We start from the raw sequence: 19,177 nt of genomic DNA, 5'->3' as shown, positions 1-19,177 counted from the left end.
TTTAGAAAAAAAAAAATAAAAACAAAAAAGTATTTAATATAAAGTAAGATTTCCACAATTTGAAATATTGAGCTAACTTCTTCCAAGCAATAAACCCTCCTAATAAAATATCTATATTAAAAGTCAAATAACTATTTATAGACTACCTAAATGTAACTAAAAATAATAGATATAAAAAATAAAATAAAATAAAATAATTCATATATTTTAAGTAGTTGACCTCTTTCACTAATTGCTAAGTAAACAGAATGACATAAAATGTATAAATCTATCTTGCCACAAATTCTAATCCAAAAGTCACCAAACCCTAATAAAATGTCAGATATCACAATTAACAAATTTAACTAAGATTTTGATGTTAAAACATAACATCCACCACCACCAACCACTACACATCTTCTTTAGAAACACAGATCTAACACTCTTCTATACTATAATATAATGGAAAAACGAAACCAAAATTACACAAGGCACATCATAGATCATGTTTATCGAGGATGCGGTTGGGCTGGGCTGGCTTCTCGAACAGAATTCATCGTCTGGAAAAATACATAATCAACCATGTCCATTCCCTGTCAAATATGGAAGACTACCTAGTCAGTCTCATTAGGTCAATCAAATTCAATCGGAAATCCTGATATTACAAAGGAAGACTACCTAGTCAGTCTCATTAGGTCAATCAAATTCAATCGGAAATCCTGATATTACAAAGGAAATTATTTTTGTAGAATCGGGTCCTGTTTAGGTAGTTTGAGAGTTTAATAAAATTTCTAATAAGTTGTTGACCAGAACTATACCTTTAGAGGTAGAACCACCTCCTCTAAGATGGCTTCTGTGACTTTTATCATGAGAAACAGAAGGAAACTTTGAAACCACGTATGAGCTCTGCAATCCTTCCAACAGCTAGATGAATAATAATAGCCACATGCAAAGAAAACAAACAAAAAAGAGTTAAAATATCAACTTAAATCAAAATAATCTACACAAATCAATTGCACTTACTCTTGATGTTGGCTGAATCCTACGATTGGACCTACGAGGCTCAGCCGCTTCAGGATTTGATTTTCCATACTCCTCGTCACTTTCATTCACTTCAACTCTTCCCCCAATCCTCTTCCCTCCAAGAGGGGCAGCTTTGCGTTTATTCTCAGACCTGACACTTGATCTGTTGTTATGTACTCCTTCTGATCCGTTAGAATCACTGCCTGTATTAGTATTATCTTCTTCCGCGGTTGTTGTCAAGACTTTATTATCCTTCTTCTTGGCTTGTAACGTTCGACTAGGAATACTTGGCGGCTTTCCAGATTTTGAAGCTTTAACCTTGGAGGATTCAGCAGCTCCCTTCTTTTCCTTTTCATCAACCTTTATGTTACTATTCCATGGACGAGTTCCTCCTATAGTCTGAGAGCTCAGAGAACTCATATATCTTTTCGGGTTTTTAGTTGAATCATTAGATGATGATTCCTTGACAATCATAGGATCTTTCTGTCCAACGTAATGTTTACTGACATCCATGAACTTCCTTTTCTTTCCAGGTTTAGGAACACCAAATATAACCTTAGATCCTTCCTTTTGCAGACCTGTCCTTGCTGTTCTAAGTTTGTTGACTTTATTATTGTCCTCTACATTTTTACCAACATTGAAAACCTGTTCACTGGACAACAATGGTAGGAACTGTGGCTCCTCCACAATATCAACAGGCTCTGATCTCTTATCGTCCTCTATAGTTATAGTCACTGCGTTACCTATTCTCGGTCGCTTTGCCTGAGGTGTATCACCCTGTTTACAACGTTTGTGAGCACGAAAGTCAATAAATTGTTTAAAACAATACCCAAGTATCTATATCAAAATACCTGGGATAACTCATTATTTCCCATGGTACTGGACCACTTGTTGTCACGCCAAACAAAGGTTGGACGAATATAAGTTTCTCTCACAACCACTGTTTTTTCCTCAGCTGCCATTGGAAAGGGGGAGAATTAAATGGAATTAAATTATCCAACTTCAGAAAGGTTCATTCAATATCTCACTGCTTTTGCATACCTGGAAAACTTATCGTAAATGTTCCCTCCTTTTGGTTCTTCTCCATGACAATTCCCTCTTGCCAACTAAAACAAGATAATTAAACAACCCTCGTCAAAATACATTCCACATGCATAGTACTTAATATAATCAAAGCTGCAACTTAAAACTGTAGATAAACTTTGAGAAAAGATCAAATTATTTCTAATCTTACAATGCACAACCAAGCTCTTTGGGATTTAAAAAAAAAATCAAATTCAACAATTAACAAAAGAATTTGGATAGATGAGTTTGGACTTCAAACTTGTTATATAAAATATCTCAACTGCATTGCCACTGTCTTTGCAATTATCCTTGAACCGTTTAGTAGAGCTATGGCATCGCATGGGTCGAAATGACATAAAAAAAACTTACCAATTATGTACCCATACATCAACTCTATCTCCATTGGAGAACACATAATTCACCATGGCATCTCTGCATCTCTTCTTATCTCCTTCATGCGGTGGAACAGTTATTGGGTGGGGAATGCGTATTTTGGGTGCCATACAACCTTCACTGCTAAGTGCTATCCATTCCTTTAAAGGCCCTGAATCTGAACATGGTACATATACAGTAAACATTTGGCTGCGACTTTGAAAATAATTAACAGTTAAGTTCAAATTCACATCTTAACAAAAAAAAAACTTGTCAGCCAAAGGGTAGTGAAAAAAATTTTAAACTTGAAACTCCTTTATTTTACAAGGAGTTATAGGGACTTGGTAAATTCAAAAATATTGGCATAATTATATCTGCACTTTTAATAAAGTGGAATGTCTTTTCTATACTTTCCACAGTTCTCTATTGTATAACCAATACAAATAAAGAGAGGCTTTAAGACATTAGTTCTCTATATTGAAGTGAACCAATCAATCCCACATCACAAGGCAAGCAACCCAAGAGCTAGTTTACCTTCATCTGATTTGAGTTCGATGTGATGTACTAATGCTTTTGCATCCTTCAAAGTCACCACAGTAGCTAGGAACCAGGCTATTTTGCCATTAACACTTTCTTTACAAACCTAAAAAATATCAAACAAAGATATCAAAATTGAATAGCAATACCAGTGCAGGAGTAAAGAGCCATAAACATTCATTTAATGTAGCAATGATCACTTCTAAGTTGTTGCAAAATAAAGATTAGTCTTTATAAATATGAATCACAGACCTCTACAAGGTATCCCTCCTCGATCCTACCAATACGGTCTTTAGTCGTGCAAGAAGCCAACATTGATCTGATCCCCGATTCAGGAAGAGTAACTTTAGTACTATAAGAATCCCTATGAGGCTTAGCTGTTCCTTCCTTCTTGACACTTATATTTAGTGCTGAATTTCCATCCACAGTTACCACTTGATTTTCCATTGATTCCAAATGTATTTCTTCAGAAGTATGTGTCAATGCATGGTAAGATTGTTTCTCATTAGCAATTTGTCCATCCACTAAATGGGCACCAGAAGTACTAGGAAAAACTTTGGGAGTAACTGCTCTAGAGGGCTCCCTGTATATATCACTCACCAAGGAGACCTGCTCATGAGGCTGTTGGGGAATTCTCCAATAACCACTTGGACCAGCCTCCAACAATTGATTCAAAGGCAAAGGATCACCCATCATAATGATTTTTCCAGCTTGTGATACTGCATCTGCTGCCAGCTCTGCAGCTTTTAATATAACGTCCAAGTTTTCAGCATGTCTCGAGGCCGATGAAGCAGCTTCAATTCTTCTCCGAGCAGCTTCCTTCGCAGCAACTATGATTGATAAACTGGAAGAGCTTCCATCAGTACCTCTATTCAAAATGGCAGCAGCATCCAATTCCCCGAGGTTGTTAACAGCATCAGAAAGAAAAGCTGCACTAACTTGGCCGGAGTCCCTAGTTTCTATTGAGGACAATGCTTCATCGGCCATTAGTTTTGCTTGCAATGCAGCATTTGATGCAACCTGAGCAGCTGCAGCAGCTGCCCTTGCAACAGAAGCAGCTGCATTAATAGCAACTACAGCAGAAACTAACTTGGCCTCAGCTTCTGAAATTATATTAGAACTCTTCTGCTTGGCCAACTGATTCCAAGCACTTACGCTTTCATTAACAGCAGTGGCAGCAAGAGCGGCAGCATTTTCAGCGTTTTGTCTACAGTCCTCCACTTTAGCAGAAGAGTCTTCTGACATTGAGATTGTCTGATGTGGTCTCTTCCACCCACTTTTAGGATCAGTGATTGGTGCGGGAAGTAGAGGCGCAGCAGTGTTATCAGCAATGCCTCTTGATACAAAGTTCGGTGTAGAAATGACTAGAGATGTGGATACAGCTCCTGTATTAGTTTGAGCCGGTAAGAATGTCTGAGCAACATCCTCGGAAATAGGAGCTTTCTTTCTCTTTTTAGACTTCACTTCTCCGGAGCTCTGTGTGGATGATGCTATATCTTTCTTTAACTCAGGCACAGAAATGCTTGGCGAGATGCTGGAACTTCCCATCTTCATACCAGAAGTAACAGGTATGGAAGACTCCTTAACAGGGGTTAACTTCACAGGCTCTGTCATGGGACGACCAGACAAACGAGCATTTGCATCGAGGGTAGAAGATGATGGTTGTGTAGCCAAGGGAGCAGTAAACAGTCTCTGTGACAGCCAAGATGTGCTAGGTCCAAAACTCCTTGAAGAGGGAGATTGATAAGGATGCAAGGGAGTAGTTGTTTGATGATAATCCGGAAAAGGACTTCGTGGGATACCACTTGAATGTAAGCTTTCAAAAGGTGTAGATACATTCCACAGAGGGGATGACAAGGGAATACTGGAATTGCCGACTGAAAGGGTGTCCTTGCAACCTGTTCGACCAACAGGTGAAGGAAGAACAGTTACCTGAGGTATACTCTGTTTCATCTGTTGTTCAAGAGGTCTGGCACCTACTATTTTCAATTCAAAAATACAATTAAGTAGTTTTAGTTAGACTATATACAAAGAAAAGAAAAACAGAGAATGTAACCAATTACAAGATACCTGAATGTGATTGCACAGGGGTTTCAGATTTTATGATTTGAATTTTTTTACCCTGGAGTCTTTCAAGACTAGCACGCCACAGAGGCTCCCATATAAGCCTTCCACCATCATCTAAAGATAACGAGAAAATTATTACACAACCAAAGGAAAGTAAATATATAATAGCAATTCCATACGGACTAACCAGATGCAAATGCTGAGACCATATATGCTTCATCAGGGACAACACCTTGTCTGCAGCAAAAAGTATCAGTTGACTATCTATAACATGTATGCAATGGAATGAAAATATATTAACACATTTATATTCCAATGATGTTTGTGAGCTATAGCACAAGAAAAGGTCTATGTAGTGATTGATAGATATTGACTGCCAAAGCACAGGAAATGTCAACCTCTGAAATTTGTTCGCAATTAAATAAATATATGGTGTCTCAAGTTAACTAGACACTTCAGTGTGTAGAGAAATCACATTTCCCTATGTTGTTGTAGTTGGTACAAACCAACATGATCCAGATAAACCAAGAATATTAAATCTTCATCTAACCTCTAGTAATCCTCCCCAGATTCCCAATGACTAAGGAAGTTTTGAGTTAAACACACAAAATCCATAACGTTAAAAATATAACAAATTTCACCAGTTCCGCTAAAAACACATGAATTTTTCAATCCAAATAAAGCACCATCCCATCATCAATCCCTTCTTCCATCAAATAACAACTAAAAATTACCAAAAATTCCTTATTTTATTCTTTATAACATTTTAAAATATTAAATACTTAGGATATTGTGGTCAATCTACCCAAATAATCTACTTTTTCATCAAACAATATTTTATCCAAAGCAGACTATTTCAAGGGGACCAAACACGCCAATGACAAATGAAACAACACAGTGTTCCAGGGCCAGCACAAATAGAAAGGAGAGGTTATCAGAGTTTTGGGAACATTTATATTTCTGTGCAGACACATAAATAAATTTATGAATGCGTGACTGGATTTTCCATACGTTTATGCATCTGGATGATAAAGAAATATAAATAAAAAAGTTTTTCCAAAAGGGGCCAATGGGCTTACAGATTCGGTCAAAATGAATGCATTTTCCTATAATGTGTTTCGGTAAGATACTCCTGTTGCAATTTGTATCATCTAAAAGTTTAATGAAGACTACAAACAATGCTAAATATGATTTCCACACATTCTTCTTGGTTTTCCTTATATGTCTAAATACAGAAGGAAGAAGAGAGACTCACATTAAGGATCCATAAACAAAAATTTGTGCCCTCAGTTGCACTTGCTGCCCAACTGTAAAAGGCTGCTGGAAAGAAGAAGATGGAGGTGCTGCTGTGTTCAAATCAGGTAATTTGGAAGTGGAAACAGGAGTAAGGCATGATGCACCCCCATGTTCCACCTGCACATAAGATTTCATTCTATCAAAGTGCACCAGCGGACTACCCCCAGAGATGCTCAATTGAGCAGTGAGTGACTTGCTTCCTCTTTCAGATTGTTTGGCAGATGGAGTTTCATTCTCAACACTTCCTTTCCTTGCACCATCTTGCCCTCTGGCCTTAGTAGATCCACGCCTTGTTTTGCGTTCTGTTGTGTCTTTGGGTCCGCATAAAGTCTCTACATCGTGTCCCATAGAAGTGCCAGAAGACACGTCTGATGCCAGCTTAGAAACCATTTGGTTAACAGGTGTTGATGGAGATGCAGCAGCACCCTTCAGCAGGAATTCAACAATCACAGAGGATTAGCGCAGTTGAAAGGGGTAATTTTGTTAAAGTACAAGGATGAGAAAATTAAAGAAATTAAACTTTACCATGGATTTTTTGGAAGCCCTCTTCTTCACTGAAGATGGCAGTGTTTTCTTGTTACTTATTTCCTTTAAAGAACATTCTGATGGACTCGTCAATCCCATAATGTTTGGATCAACTTTAGAAGCACCATTATCACTTTGTTTTTGGAATGTTGAAGCGACTAAAACAGCATCTGGAAGTAAACTAATGTTATCATTGGACTCCTGAACTTCACCTTTCTCACTACGGTCAGTTTGGGAAAGGTCAGGATTATTTATAACAGTCAGCATTCCAGAATCATGTTTGCCAGAACTGTCTCCACCTAAATCAGATAAACATTATATTCAGATATGAAGAAAATTACAAGAATGTTTGCTCATAAAAACAAAACCAGTCTTCATCTCATGAGTGGAGTGCATGACACATTATAACTAGTTTATAATAAAGACCAAGCTAATAATTATAAAGTCTAAACCAATATTGACTAAGAGATTCTGAATTAGGCATCTGGCGGAGGAGGGGTGATGAGTGCGTCTGTCAGAGGTGTGGAGTCGGTTTTAATTCAGTACCCTTCAACAATATTAGTGTCGGAAATTGATTTGTCTATTAGAATTATTCTCGAGGCAGAGGAGCTGATTGAGCCATGTGGTTTTCTTGAGTGCTTGAGCTAACCATATTCATATTTGATTTGTGAAACGAGGATAGTTGAGCTATCCAGATTCATAATTATTATTTTTTTAACAAGGATAGCTATAATGTCTTGGAGTTCTTTGTAACGTTGTAAAGTTTGCTAAACACTTATTCCAATTTCATGATGTTCCTCACCATAACATTCAAAATGTCCAAATAAAATGAGTGTAACTAATAATAGATATGCTCTGAAGGATCTAGGGGAAGGGTCAAGGATCGATGTCTTCAATACTTCAACATGGCAAGCAAGTTCATGCAACAAATAACATTCAAAATAACCAAAACACAACACATGAAAAGACAAACTGTCTGATGGGGAGAAACAATGAAAGTCAGAAATGAAGGCAAATTTTGGATCCAAAAGAAACACAGATGAATACCAACTAACCTGCACAGACTGCTGATGCCACTTGATTATTTCCAGGGGAAACAGGTACTTCAGTAACAGACCCCTCCTTGACTTCTGGATCACACGGTAGACACACTTCAAGCTTGTCAGAAGAAATTTGACTACCAGTTTTAGCATCTATCAGCTGTTTATTCACATTAGCAGTATTGGAAGTGTCAGTAACAGGCAATGATTGATCAACAATGTCGTCTGCATTCTGATGTTTAATGTCAACAGCTGAATTATATGTCTTTTCAATTGCCAAATGCTGGACAACTGTCTCCTGCTTCAGTTCCCCAGAAGAACCATAAGATTGTGTTTTATCAAGTTCCAGAACATGATATATGCTGCCAACCTCTACTGGAGATGTGCAGGGAGATCCATTTGATTCCTGCAAAGCTTCAGCACCAGTCTCCTCTGCTGCATCTATATTCAAGGGTACTGCATGTAGCAAAGATGCTTGCTCTTCAGATGTTACATGCTCCACACCACTAGCAATATTAGATTCTGTAAAAGACAGGAGAGGGTTAAAGAAACAAATTAAGCATACCCAATAGTTATAATAATGAAAAACAAAAGCTCGCATTCCTAGTAACTGCTTTATTCAAGGCATAGATCTCATATTCTGACTCCACAACAACACAATTACCTGATTCCAAGGTTTTTCCATCAGGTGCGGACACAGCCCTGTCCTCACCTCCATAAGATCCAATGTGGTCAGCTTCCACATTAGTAGATTCACCAGGAGACCTGGTAATTTTCTTCTCATTAGGAGAAGTATCATCCTCCTCCACTCCAGATGAATTACTTCCTTTGGCTATTTGCAAATTTTCAGCTTGTTTGCAAAGGGAAACAGAATCTTTAGCATTCAAACCTTCCTCATGAATCCCACAAACATTAATCACACCTTCTCCACTTCCATGTACCTGCTTTTCACCAAGCAATTCAGTCAAATTTGTTGGGGCAATTGAACTCTCTACAGGGGAAGTATCATCCTTCTCCTCTCCAGATGCATTACCTCCTTTGGCTATTTGCAAATTTTCAGCTTGAGTGTCAGGGGATACAGAATCTTTAGCATTCAAACATTCCTCATGGATTCCACCAACATTAGTCACTCTTTCTCCACTTCCATGTACCTGCTTTTCACCAAGCAATTCTGTAATATTTCTTGGGGCAATTGAACTCTCTACGGGGGAAGTGTCATCCTCCTCTCCAAATGCATTACTTCCTTTGGCTATTTGCAAATTTTCAGCTTGTGTAGGAGATACAGAATCTTTAGCATTCAAATATTCCTCATGGATTCCACAAACATTAATCACTCTTTCTCCACTTCCATGTACCTGCTTTTCACCAAGCAATTCTGTCAAATTTCTTGGGGAAGTTGAACTCTCTACAGACAACAGCAAGGATGCCTTACTATCTAGTTGCTCATCTTTTCCCTGCAAAATGTGTTTTTCCTCAGCAGGATAGTTCAGGAAATACTTTGTCGACTCCATCTCTGAAGCAATACATGTTCCAGCAATTGAGTTACTGACATCAGCATAATTGTGAGTTTCTTGGTCATCAGAAGAAAATGCAGTCAAGTGATTGTCTGTGTTCTCTTTATGCGGTGTCTCGGTCCCTGCACTCTCAGTCTCTTCAATTCTCTTATAGCAGGATTGATCGGAGTCTTTGGAACATGCATTTACACCAGAGTCTGGAGTTTTCTGTAACTCGTGGTTCCCATCTAATTGTATGCAGGTTGGTTCCTCACCAGCAAAATTAGTTATACAAACTTCTCCAGAATCGCCCTCTGAAGGAGGATGAGGAATATTATCTGAAGCACACTTCTCTTTGCCAACTGCACCTTCTCTAATCGTATCATCTTTGTCATCCTCCTTATCTGATGGAAGGCATTGAGTTACTTCATCACCAATGTCACTTGATGGGTAGCATTCACCCTTAGGAAGATAACTTTCTTGGTGGTTTACCACCGCATCACTTAACAGGGCTTTCTCCTCGTCACTTGACACCGCTTTCTGAGAAGAAATCTTGCTATTTACTAGTACATCGTCTATTTCCATGTCATCACTGGGATGTTTTCCTGTTTCATCGTGAAGTAAACCTTTAGCAGAGAGTTCAGTGATGTTTGCAGTATCACATTTTGTTTCACCTGCCACATTATCCTCAGCTACAACCGTACCATGTCTTTCGTTAACTGCATTTTGGTCAAGACAACCTGAATTCTCAAGTAAGGAGATTTCAGTTTCTTGAACTTGTGAAATGCCGTCTGTGTCGCTCATTCCAGATAAATTGCCAAAAACATTGTCTGATGGCAATGCAGTTCTTGTATTTGCATTATCCTCCTCGTCACCAACTTGACTTAGATAACAGTCCATTTGCTCGGTTAAGTTATCAAACGCATTACAAGCCTCAGATTCCTCAATGATAGTCTCTACTGTGACTATTTCTTCCTGACCAACTGATTTTAGTAACATCTCAACAGATTCGGACGATGTTGCCTCAGACCACACATTGGTATGTCTCACGATGGAGCAAGATTCAGCAGCGCTAGAACCGAACTCTATTGCACCACCTCCCGGGGAGAAATCCTCAATCCAATGGTTATCTTCTTGACTCGGAATGCGAAGAAAAACCTCGTCCTCCACCAAACTGTCAAACCTTAATTGACTGTGAAGGCTTTCACTGAAATCAAACTTAGGGAGAGCATATGGCTTTGAAACAGGAGAAAATTTGGAGCTTCCTTCACCAGTTAAGTGATGATTTTGGTCTTCAAAATCATTGTCATCATAGTCCATCGGCATATTCCTGAAAAAGAGCGAAAAGTAATTGGCACAGGTGGGACTGGAAAATAAATAAATGATTATAGACACGCCATAGTGAATTACACTTGACACACTATCACAATACAGGTAGGAGAATAGGAGTCCTATATGTGATTAATTTTGCTTCCCATGTCTCCAAACTAATTTAGAAAGAAAAACAAAACTAATTTACAAAGAAAAACAAAACTAATTTGCAAGAACTTCTATATGGTACAGTGAGTGTTGCTTGCAATTTACTTTACCTTAGAGAAAAAAACACAAGGAAAATAGCTGAGAGACCAAATTGCTGTTAGAAGTCCAACAAACCTAGGCTAGAATGAGGTCATTGCACATTACATAGGCTGGTCCATCATCTGCAATGAATACTAGGCTGAACTCGCATCTCCCTCTCGCAATTATCAATCTTGGATATTGTCAACCTATAAATGCCCAAAAATTTATTCTCTAGAGTGACTCATCTTAGCCAATCTCAGCAAGTATTGCAGAATATGCTCCTAAGAATCAAACAATGTGTTAAAACCAACTTGCCAGGCCTCTATTGCCTACAAAATTTGTAAGTTCATTTTAAAATTAATGTTAAACCTGACCATTGGCCTGGAATAGGTAGAACTCAATCCTTCAACTATTACTGTTGTTTCACTTGTCTATTGGAATTATAAGCTGTTCAAATATATCTTTATAGGATTTCCATACTTTTAAAAGATCCTGCTGAGGTTCAAAATGCCATGCAACATTATTATTATTATTATTGTTTTTTGGCTTTATTCTATTGGCCAGATCTATCTATTCTGGTATGTCAGAGTGAGTTTACACTACACACATGATCCTTACCATGCTGCTAATTATTTGCAGCTTCCACCATCCAACCTAGCCAACAAATTTGTGTACCAAAAGCAGGCCACCACCCACTAACTATGTTTGCAACTATCACTTACATGCATGCTTAGTCAAGTTTGTGGTTCATAGTAAGAAAAAAATATATGAAAATAATCTTACTGGAATTATTAGAAGGACAAAATAAACCACTGTAAAAGTCTAATATCCAAATATTTCAACACTGGAACTTCAAATATACATAAACCACATTATATATTCAGAATCTAATAATATTTACATAGGATCTTCAATCAGGACTTGCAGTGGGACTCCTTCACCAAGTGCGGAAAATAAAAGACAAAAGTAGATTGTCAATCAGTCACTGATAAATACAATGAATATTTGGAGATACAATCTGTAGTTTAAGGTTGACTTGCAATCTTCAAAAGGTGCCATATGCCTAAAACAATCTTGGTGACTATTTTGATACAGAGGGTAGAACTATCAAAAAAGATAGATGGTCATATTTATTGATATTATCTATGCCATATCATCTCTTTTGTTGATGCAGGCCCTGACTCTTAACATTAAACTTAGCTAATCCTCTTCAATTTAGCATGATCAAATTGGGTTCACAAAGCACTTACCCATGAGCATAAGCTACATAAATAAATAATCTTCCATCTCTAGAGTAGTTTTAATGAAGTTATCTTTATAAAAACAGAAATAAATAATTTGGAACTCTGAGATCTAAATGGTCATAGAGGTGAATGAAAAGATATGTGTTACTAAGGAATGCTTGCATGTGAAGGTGGTGCCATTACAAACCGATACGAATAAACTGAACTTTAAAAGTAGACCAGTGGATTACTGTGATAGTTTTGGGTATGATTCGAAAGCATGCTACTCAAGGACTAATGAGAATTAACATATCTGCTCAAAAAAATATGTGAAGAGATTAATGTAGAGGAAGATGAGATGCAATAAATTTGATGAGGAGGGGGAATAGGTTTGAAGTCGTTGAGATCAACAAGAATGAAGAACATGATTCAAATAGAGATGTTGAAGGACAAATCAAAGTTAGTAATTGCTTGAAGAGAGTAACTTCCAGAGCAGGTATATCAAAAGATAAAGTGTGTGGTTTAACTTTAAAGGAAGCATTGAACAATACAGGCTCCAATGCTATATGAATCTGAAATCTAAACCAGGCTAGAACATAAACCCAAATAGAAATAGGCTCAAAGCAAGAACCTTTGTTGAATTAAAAGAATATGCAGAAGAAAACACATTTACGTCAATGAAGCTTGAGACTTTATGCTATATCCTCATACAGTCAGTCAATCCTTAACCCTATTTGCTTAAGTAAATACATATTAATCTATCAAACTTCAACATTTCAAAATACACATATAGTTTTAGTTAAAGCACATATCAGACGATTGAGAGAGATGAAAAGTACCAGAAGAAGTCTAGAGACGCTACCTCCCTCCATCCGAGATGAATCCCTAATAGTTGATCAACTAAGCCACCGGTAGTGTAGTTGCATGCTGATTCATAACCCTAGTTATCAAATTGAAGTGCGCAACAAACCCTAGTTGAGATATCCGCCGTAGAATTCAACCACGGAATCACTGAAAGCCCAGCGAATGGAATCAATGAACTTTATCGGTTCCGATTATGAAAAATTGCGCCTCAATCGAACGAATGGAATCAATACAGTAGAGACGGATTGAAGAGAGAAGAAGATGAAAGGGAGAGAGAGAGACCTACGGTTGAGTAATTACGAAGACGGTCTTTTCTTACTTAATATTATTAACCCCATAGTACTTTCTTATATATTAAATAAATTAAATAAATTTTAACAAATAAATAAGAAAATTTAAAATAAATTTAAGTCAAAGAGAAATAAGTTCATTTATTTCCTTAAACTTTTCATGGTTATGATTTATTTTTACCTTAAATCTATTTTTCACAATTATTTACATGAAACTTGAATTGTACAAATTTTCTTATCATATATTACAAAATGTCAAAACTGAGACTCCTTATTTGGTTATTTAGGACTTTTTTTTTTTTTACCAAACTAACCAGTAACAAAAACTTATTATTTACATAACATTTAAAAATAAATAAAATATTTTAGTGTCACTAATTTAAGTACCGAATTTAAACGAATTAAAGGTGTTGATACTGATTGTTCAAAATTCGAAGTCAAATTACTTTTGAAATTTGGTAGTTAAATTATGACATTTATCTTTTATTTATTTAATTGGTTGAAATGTCAAATTGGGCTCTTGATCTATGTAAATTTAGGATTTTGAATCTTTTTTTCAATCTCACAATTTAAGGTTCATTAGTGTTAAAGTTATACGAAATTAGTTTTTTTTTAAAGTTTCAAAAGTCGTTAACTTATTATCTACGTGTCATTTTTAATATAAAAAAAAATATCTATCAATTATTTAACAAGTGGTTTTTCAAGAATTAAGGGCTTGTCTACCGAATTTCAGAAAATCAGTAGATAAAACTCTAAATTTGTTAAAATTTTGTAGTTAAATTTGTGACATTAATCTTATTTATTTATAAATGATACATAGGTAATAAGTTAACGGCATTTGAAATCGTTAAAACAAAATCTCGTTTTTGTATAATTTTAACAATAGAAAACCTCAAATTATAAGGTTTAAAAAATGTTTGAAATTTTAATTGGCCCCAACAAAGAGTTCCAATTTGACAATTATGTCTTATTTATTTATAAATTAAACATAAATAATAAATTAACGACTTTTAAAACCGTTATACAAAATTTCATTTTGTATAAATTTAACAATAAATAGTCTTAAATTATAAAATTTAAAATGAAACAATTTGAAATCTCAATTGATCCATTAAGAGTTTCAATTTAACCGTTTTGAACTATAAATATTAGACTATATATATATATTATAGTTATAGTTTCTTATTTATAAAAAAAAATTACTTTTATTAAATATATATATTTTTATTTTGGCTAATAAGAGAAAATTACAAGAGTAATATAAAAAGACAAAAGTTGAGTTCCAAAATTTTTTGAAAATAAATTTTGGGGGCCAAATCGTGCAATAGTGAAAAGTTTAATTGTAAAAATTAGTTTATTTTCACATATTCCGGTACTTCAAAAAGTGGAGCGAAACTAATATCTGTTTATAAATTTGAAATGCATTTTCAAATTTGAGAGAAGTTACTTTAAATAATGTTTATATACATGGAAAAGTTATTTTAAATTTAGAAACACTTTAATTTAAAATGATTATAACTTGTCTTCTTCTTTTTTAAATAGTATTTTGTATTATTATTATTTTATTTTTTTAAATGATTAAAAATGAGAATTATATTATGCTTAACAAAATATAATATATATATATGAAAATAACTTACCAAATTAACTTTTAAAACTTGATATCAAATAAGTTCATTAGAGCCTAGAATTAGAAGGGGTTGAAATTAAAAATAAAAAATATTATATATTCAAAAAAAATATTTACTTAATAAGAATAAAATCAATAAAAGAGTATTAAGTAATTTATCTTAAAAATAATTAGACAGCTATTAGAAGTCTATACACAAGGATTTTATAAATAAATAATATTTGCATTAACATTAGATTAAATTTAAAACGTTTTTAAGTGTGAAAAAAATTTCGAGATTTAAAAAAGGGACTTATTCAAACCAATATATCAAGTGAGCAACGATAAAGCATAATAAAATTGAGTGAATATCCACGACAGATGATTGTGACCATAGAAAACATTTTGAAGTTGAAATGATTGTGGATAACAATATTTTATTTATTTATAAACGTTTACACGTAAATAATAAGTTAACGATGTTTGAAATTGATAAGACAAAATTTTGGTTTTTATAACTTTAACCATAAAAATGTCCAAATTATAAGATTTGAAAGAAGATGTTTGAAATCTCACTTGGTCATCAATAAATAGCCCAATAACACGTATTTTATTAAAATTCGGTAAAATTCGGTAGTTAAATTAATGACATATATATTTTATTTATTTATATATTAGTTATCAAATTAATTTATTTTGTCATTTTTAAAACTTGATATCAAACAAATTGAAAAAATAATTTTAATCATTTATATATATTGATTTACCCAATTTGCTTTACCCTGTGTCAATTTAAGTAATTGATTTTGTTTAGGATTATTTATGCATATAATTAAATATAAAATTATTTAATAATAATAAACAAATAACAATAAAAGAATATCATATTTATATAATCAATTACATTCATTAAATTATTTGAACAAATAATAACTTTTTTTATAAATATAAATTTATTTATTTTGTTATGTAAAATTGTATAAAAACACAAAATTGAAAATATTTATAATCTGTAAAATTTATTACTATAAATTTAAAAATTTGACTAATTTAAGAGTTTATCTAAATCAAACTTTTTTTAATTTAAAAAAAAATAAAAAAGTATATTTATTTTAATTTCTTAGTTAATAGTCTTTCATTTTTAATCTAACTTTTAGGCTCACAATCCAGATCCAGTATTTTAGATTTTTATTTTTTCACTAAGTCTAGACTAAAGTATATAATATTAATTGTTGCTACATTTTTTTAAAATTCAATGATATATTGTGATTTTTTTCCTTATAAAATTGATGTTTAAAATACAATCTAATATTGATATTGACATATTGTCATAATTTTTTTTAGTTAATCTTTATTTATTATGATTAATTATTTTCCAAAAACCAATAGTTAAATAATAATTCCTTTTGGGACCTCAAGCCTACGGCCATACTCTCATTAAAATAGACATAATAGACTGAAAATTTTACATGATCAATCATCATATATAATTTTATTTTTATTATGGCCATATTGATAGAAAATAAATCATATAATTTTAAATACATGTAACCATTTTGAATCGCGGAGTAATATTCAATATACAATGGCGTTATCATAAAATCGTTATCATAAAATATTGTACTTAGACACAATCTCGTGTTTAGAAACGAATTTAACAAGGTGCCGAAATGGGCTTAAGCCCACCTCTGACAAAAATAAAATATAAAATTTATTATTTTTTAAATTAAAAATATTATATATATATATATATATATAATAAAAATAAATAAAATTTCCAAATATATTAAGTATATTTATTTCAATTTTTTTTCTTCCCTAATTTCAGTAATTTATTTTTCAATTTTCTCCACAAATTATTTATTAGCAAAAATATATTTAGATTTTAATCTATTAATTCTAATTCCTAAAGAGATAAAATTCCTTTATTTTTTTTCTTCTAATTCTCTTGTTCTTAAATGATATTATTGTCAATTTAATTATGTATATGATATTTATAACTGATTTTTTTTGTAAATTTGATTTTGTGTAATTAAGAATTTATCGTGTTAGTATTATTTATTTATTTTTTCTACTTTGTTTTCATTGTATTCTAAGTCTCTACGATTAAACATTTACTTGATTTTTTTATTTTTTTTAATGTTTTTTCAACTTTACATTCCAATTGTTTGATAAAATATTCAATGTGAAAAATTATGTATAAGTATATAAAAAAATAGAACATGAATATGCTGCAAAAAAAACATTGATATCTTATTTTTTATAAAGTGAGATCGTAAAGCTACTTAAACTTTTTCAGGTACGGTTTCTAACAATGGGTACCCGTATACTCGATACCCGTGGGTACCCGATGATCAGGTTCGTATTTTAAATCGGGTTCGGGGTTGGGGTCAGGGATTGAGAGTGAAAAATGGTACCCGATCGGGGTCGGGGTCAGGGATTGAGAGTGAAAAATGGTACCCGATCGGGGTCGGGGATGAAGAGTGTTGAAAACCAAAATCCGATACCCGAATATATTAATATTAATATATATATTAATAAAATTTAAATGACCTATCAAATTTATTTTATCATTTCCTATGCACATCAGGCTTAACATCATTTCCTATGCACATCAGGCTTAACATCATTTCCTATGCACATCTCGCTTAACATTATTTCATTCATTTATAATAAGTGTTTTTCTCTCATAGTATCTTCATTCAACCTTATTTCAAGAGTTCAAGTCTTCATCTTCTATCTTTTTCAACATTCTTTTAGTTTTTGTTCAAAGTCTCCAATAACAAAAAAAATGTTATATTTTTCAACCACTACCACATAAGTTACATAACTATACAAGTTAGTAATGTTTTCATCTACCACATAAGTTACATAACTATACAAGTAAGTAATGTTTTCATTTAATAAAGTTATGCATGTTCTTCAACTTTTACAATCTTATATTTATTTATTAACTTAATTTTCAATCTTTATTTTGTAGTTTCTTTTTTCGTTTTAACAACAAAGTTGATTTTTTTTTTTTTAAATTTTACAAGTAATACTTTCATTATTTTTTAACTTTTTGTTTAATAGGTGGAATTTCTTGATTACTAGACATTTTTCTATTACATATATAGGCATAATTGATATATGCGCACATATTTTCATTGTATATATAATATGTCTATCAGTTATTTGACTCAGATTAAATAAATCACATTAAACATTATATAAATTTATAAGTGTTAGAAGAATTTTCACAACTCACAAATTAGGGTTGTAAATTATAATAGAATATTAATATTATTAAATATTTTTTTATAAAATAATATTTAATTTAATAGAGTAATACAATAAATAAATTAATTTTTTATAAGGCAAAAATAAAAGGTCAAAAAGTTTTGGAAGGAATATTAAAAGTTCCTTATATTTAGTTCAATATATTAGTTTAAAAATAAAAGAGTTTTTTAAATAATATGTTTAACTATATTTTGGAAATAATATTTCAATATATTAGTTATTTATTATTTTTGTTCGAAGATTTGGAGTTTGTTATTAGTTAAATACTTTAATCTTAATTCTATTTTTTGTATTTGTTAATGTTGATTTTTTATTTATTGATTTTGTAGGTTGTAATTTACCTGTGTTGTGTTGAAGAAGTGTATTCAAGAATGATGTTTTTTGTGATAAAACTAATTTGATGATTTTTGAAGTTATTGTGTTTAATTAAGAATTATGTTCTATCACTTCTAAGTTTATTTGTATTTTTGTAGTATGAATGAATTTATATTATAGAGTGTGAATGATTTTCTATTTATTGTTTAAGGATATAATATTTATTAATAGTTTTAGGTTAATTATATTCTTAGTAACATATTATATTTAATTTATATAATTTTAGTTAATTAAAATATAATTTTTTAATATTTAATATCGGGTAATGGGGGTACTCGTCGGAGATCGGGTAGTAATTTGAAAATTGGATTCGGGGATGGGTACTTTACTACCCGGCGGGTAGGGTACCCGTTTCCATCCCTAGTTTCTATAATACAAAATCAATATAGTGAAAGTTTTCAAATTTTTTATTTTAACAATGAACATCATTCATTTTTTATTTGTATTGAATGAGACCCGAGAAAAATAAAACACTTATGTGAATAAGTGAATATGATGTTAATGTACGAGATGAGATACAACACTTATGTGAATAAGTGAATATGATGTTAATGTACGAGATGAGATACGATGAGATACG

At 32.8% G+C, this 19,177-nt stretch overlaps 1 protein-coding gene across 7 annotated transcripts; it reads right to left on the bottom strand.

Moving 5' to 3' along the window:
* Positions 1 to 236: 236 nt before the first annotated feature.
* Positions 237 to 13,341, bottom strand: LOC124941148. 7 transcript variants are annotated; one of them, XM_047481417.1, is made up of 16 exons: positions 13,020 to 13,341; positions 10,987 to 11,163; positions 8,569 to 10,727; positions 7,920 to 8,426; positions 6,865 to 7,163; positions 6,299 to 6,765; positions 5,231 to 5,280; positions 5,047 to 5,157; positions 3,229 to 4,955; positions 2,974 to 3,082; positions 2,437 to 2,617; positions 2,044 to 2,108; positions 1,854 to 1,957; positions 1,003 to 1,779; positions 798 to 903; positions 237 to 572 (listed from the first exon to the last, which is right to left on the bottom strand). In XM_047481417.1, the coding sequence occupies exons 3-16, from the start codon at positions 10,721 to 10,723 to the stop codon at positions 556 to 558; spliced, it is 6,675 nt and encodes a 2,224-aa protein (XP_047337373.1). In that variant the 5' UTR covers positions 10,724 to 10,727; positions 10,987 to 11,163; positions 13,020 to 13,341; the 3' UTR covers positions 237 to 555. The 7 variants fall into 7 exon arrangements, with proteins under 7 accessions (XP_047337373.1, XP_047337374.1, XP_047337376.1 ...); XM_047481418.1 differs by having other exon boundaries at positions 11,051 to 11,163; XM_047481420.1 differs by having other exon boundaries at positions 13,043 to 13,341.
* Between the last annotated feature and the right edge of the window lie 5,836 nt (positions 13,342 to 19,177).

The sequence above is a fragment of the Impatiens glandulifera genome, chromosome 6 (assembly GCF_907164915.1).
Source record: "Impatiens glandulifera chromosome 6, dImpGla2.1, whole genome shotgun sequence".
NCBI lineage: Eukaryota > Viridiplantae > Streptophyta > Magnoliopsida > Ericales > Balsaminaceae > Impatiens > Impatiens glandulifera.
The sequence above is the reverse complement of the archived record's forward strand: the minus strand, read 5'-3'. Positions and strand labels throughout refer to the sequence as shown.

Excerpts from the sequence above, each read along its gene's own strand:
- LOC124941148 (XM_047481417.1), bottom strand. The coding sequence starts at position 10,723 with ATGCCGATGGACTATGATGACAATGATTTTGAAGACCAAAATCATCAC. Across the intron at positions 5,158-5,230 it reads GGTCTCAGCATTTGCATCTG|ATGATGGTGGAAGGCTTATA; the intron begins GTTAGTCCGTAT and ends CGTTATCTTTAG. Across the intron at positions 2,109-2,436 it reads GATGTATGGGTACATAATTG|TTGGCAAGAGGGAATTGTCA; the intron begins GTAAGTTTTTTT and ends ATCTTGTTTTAG.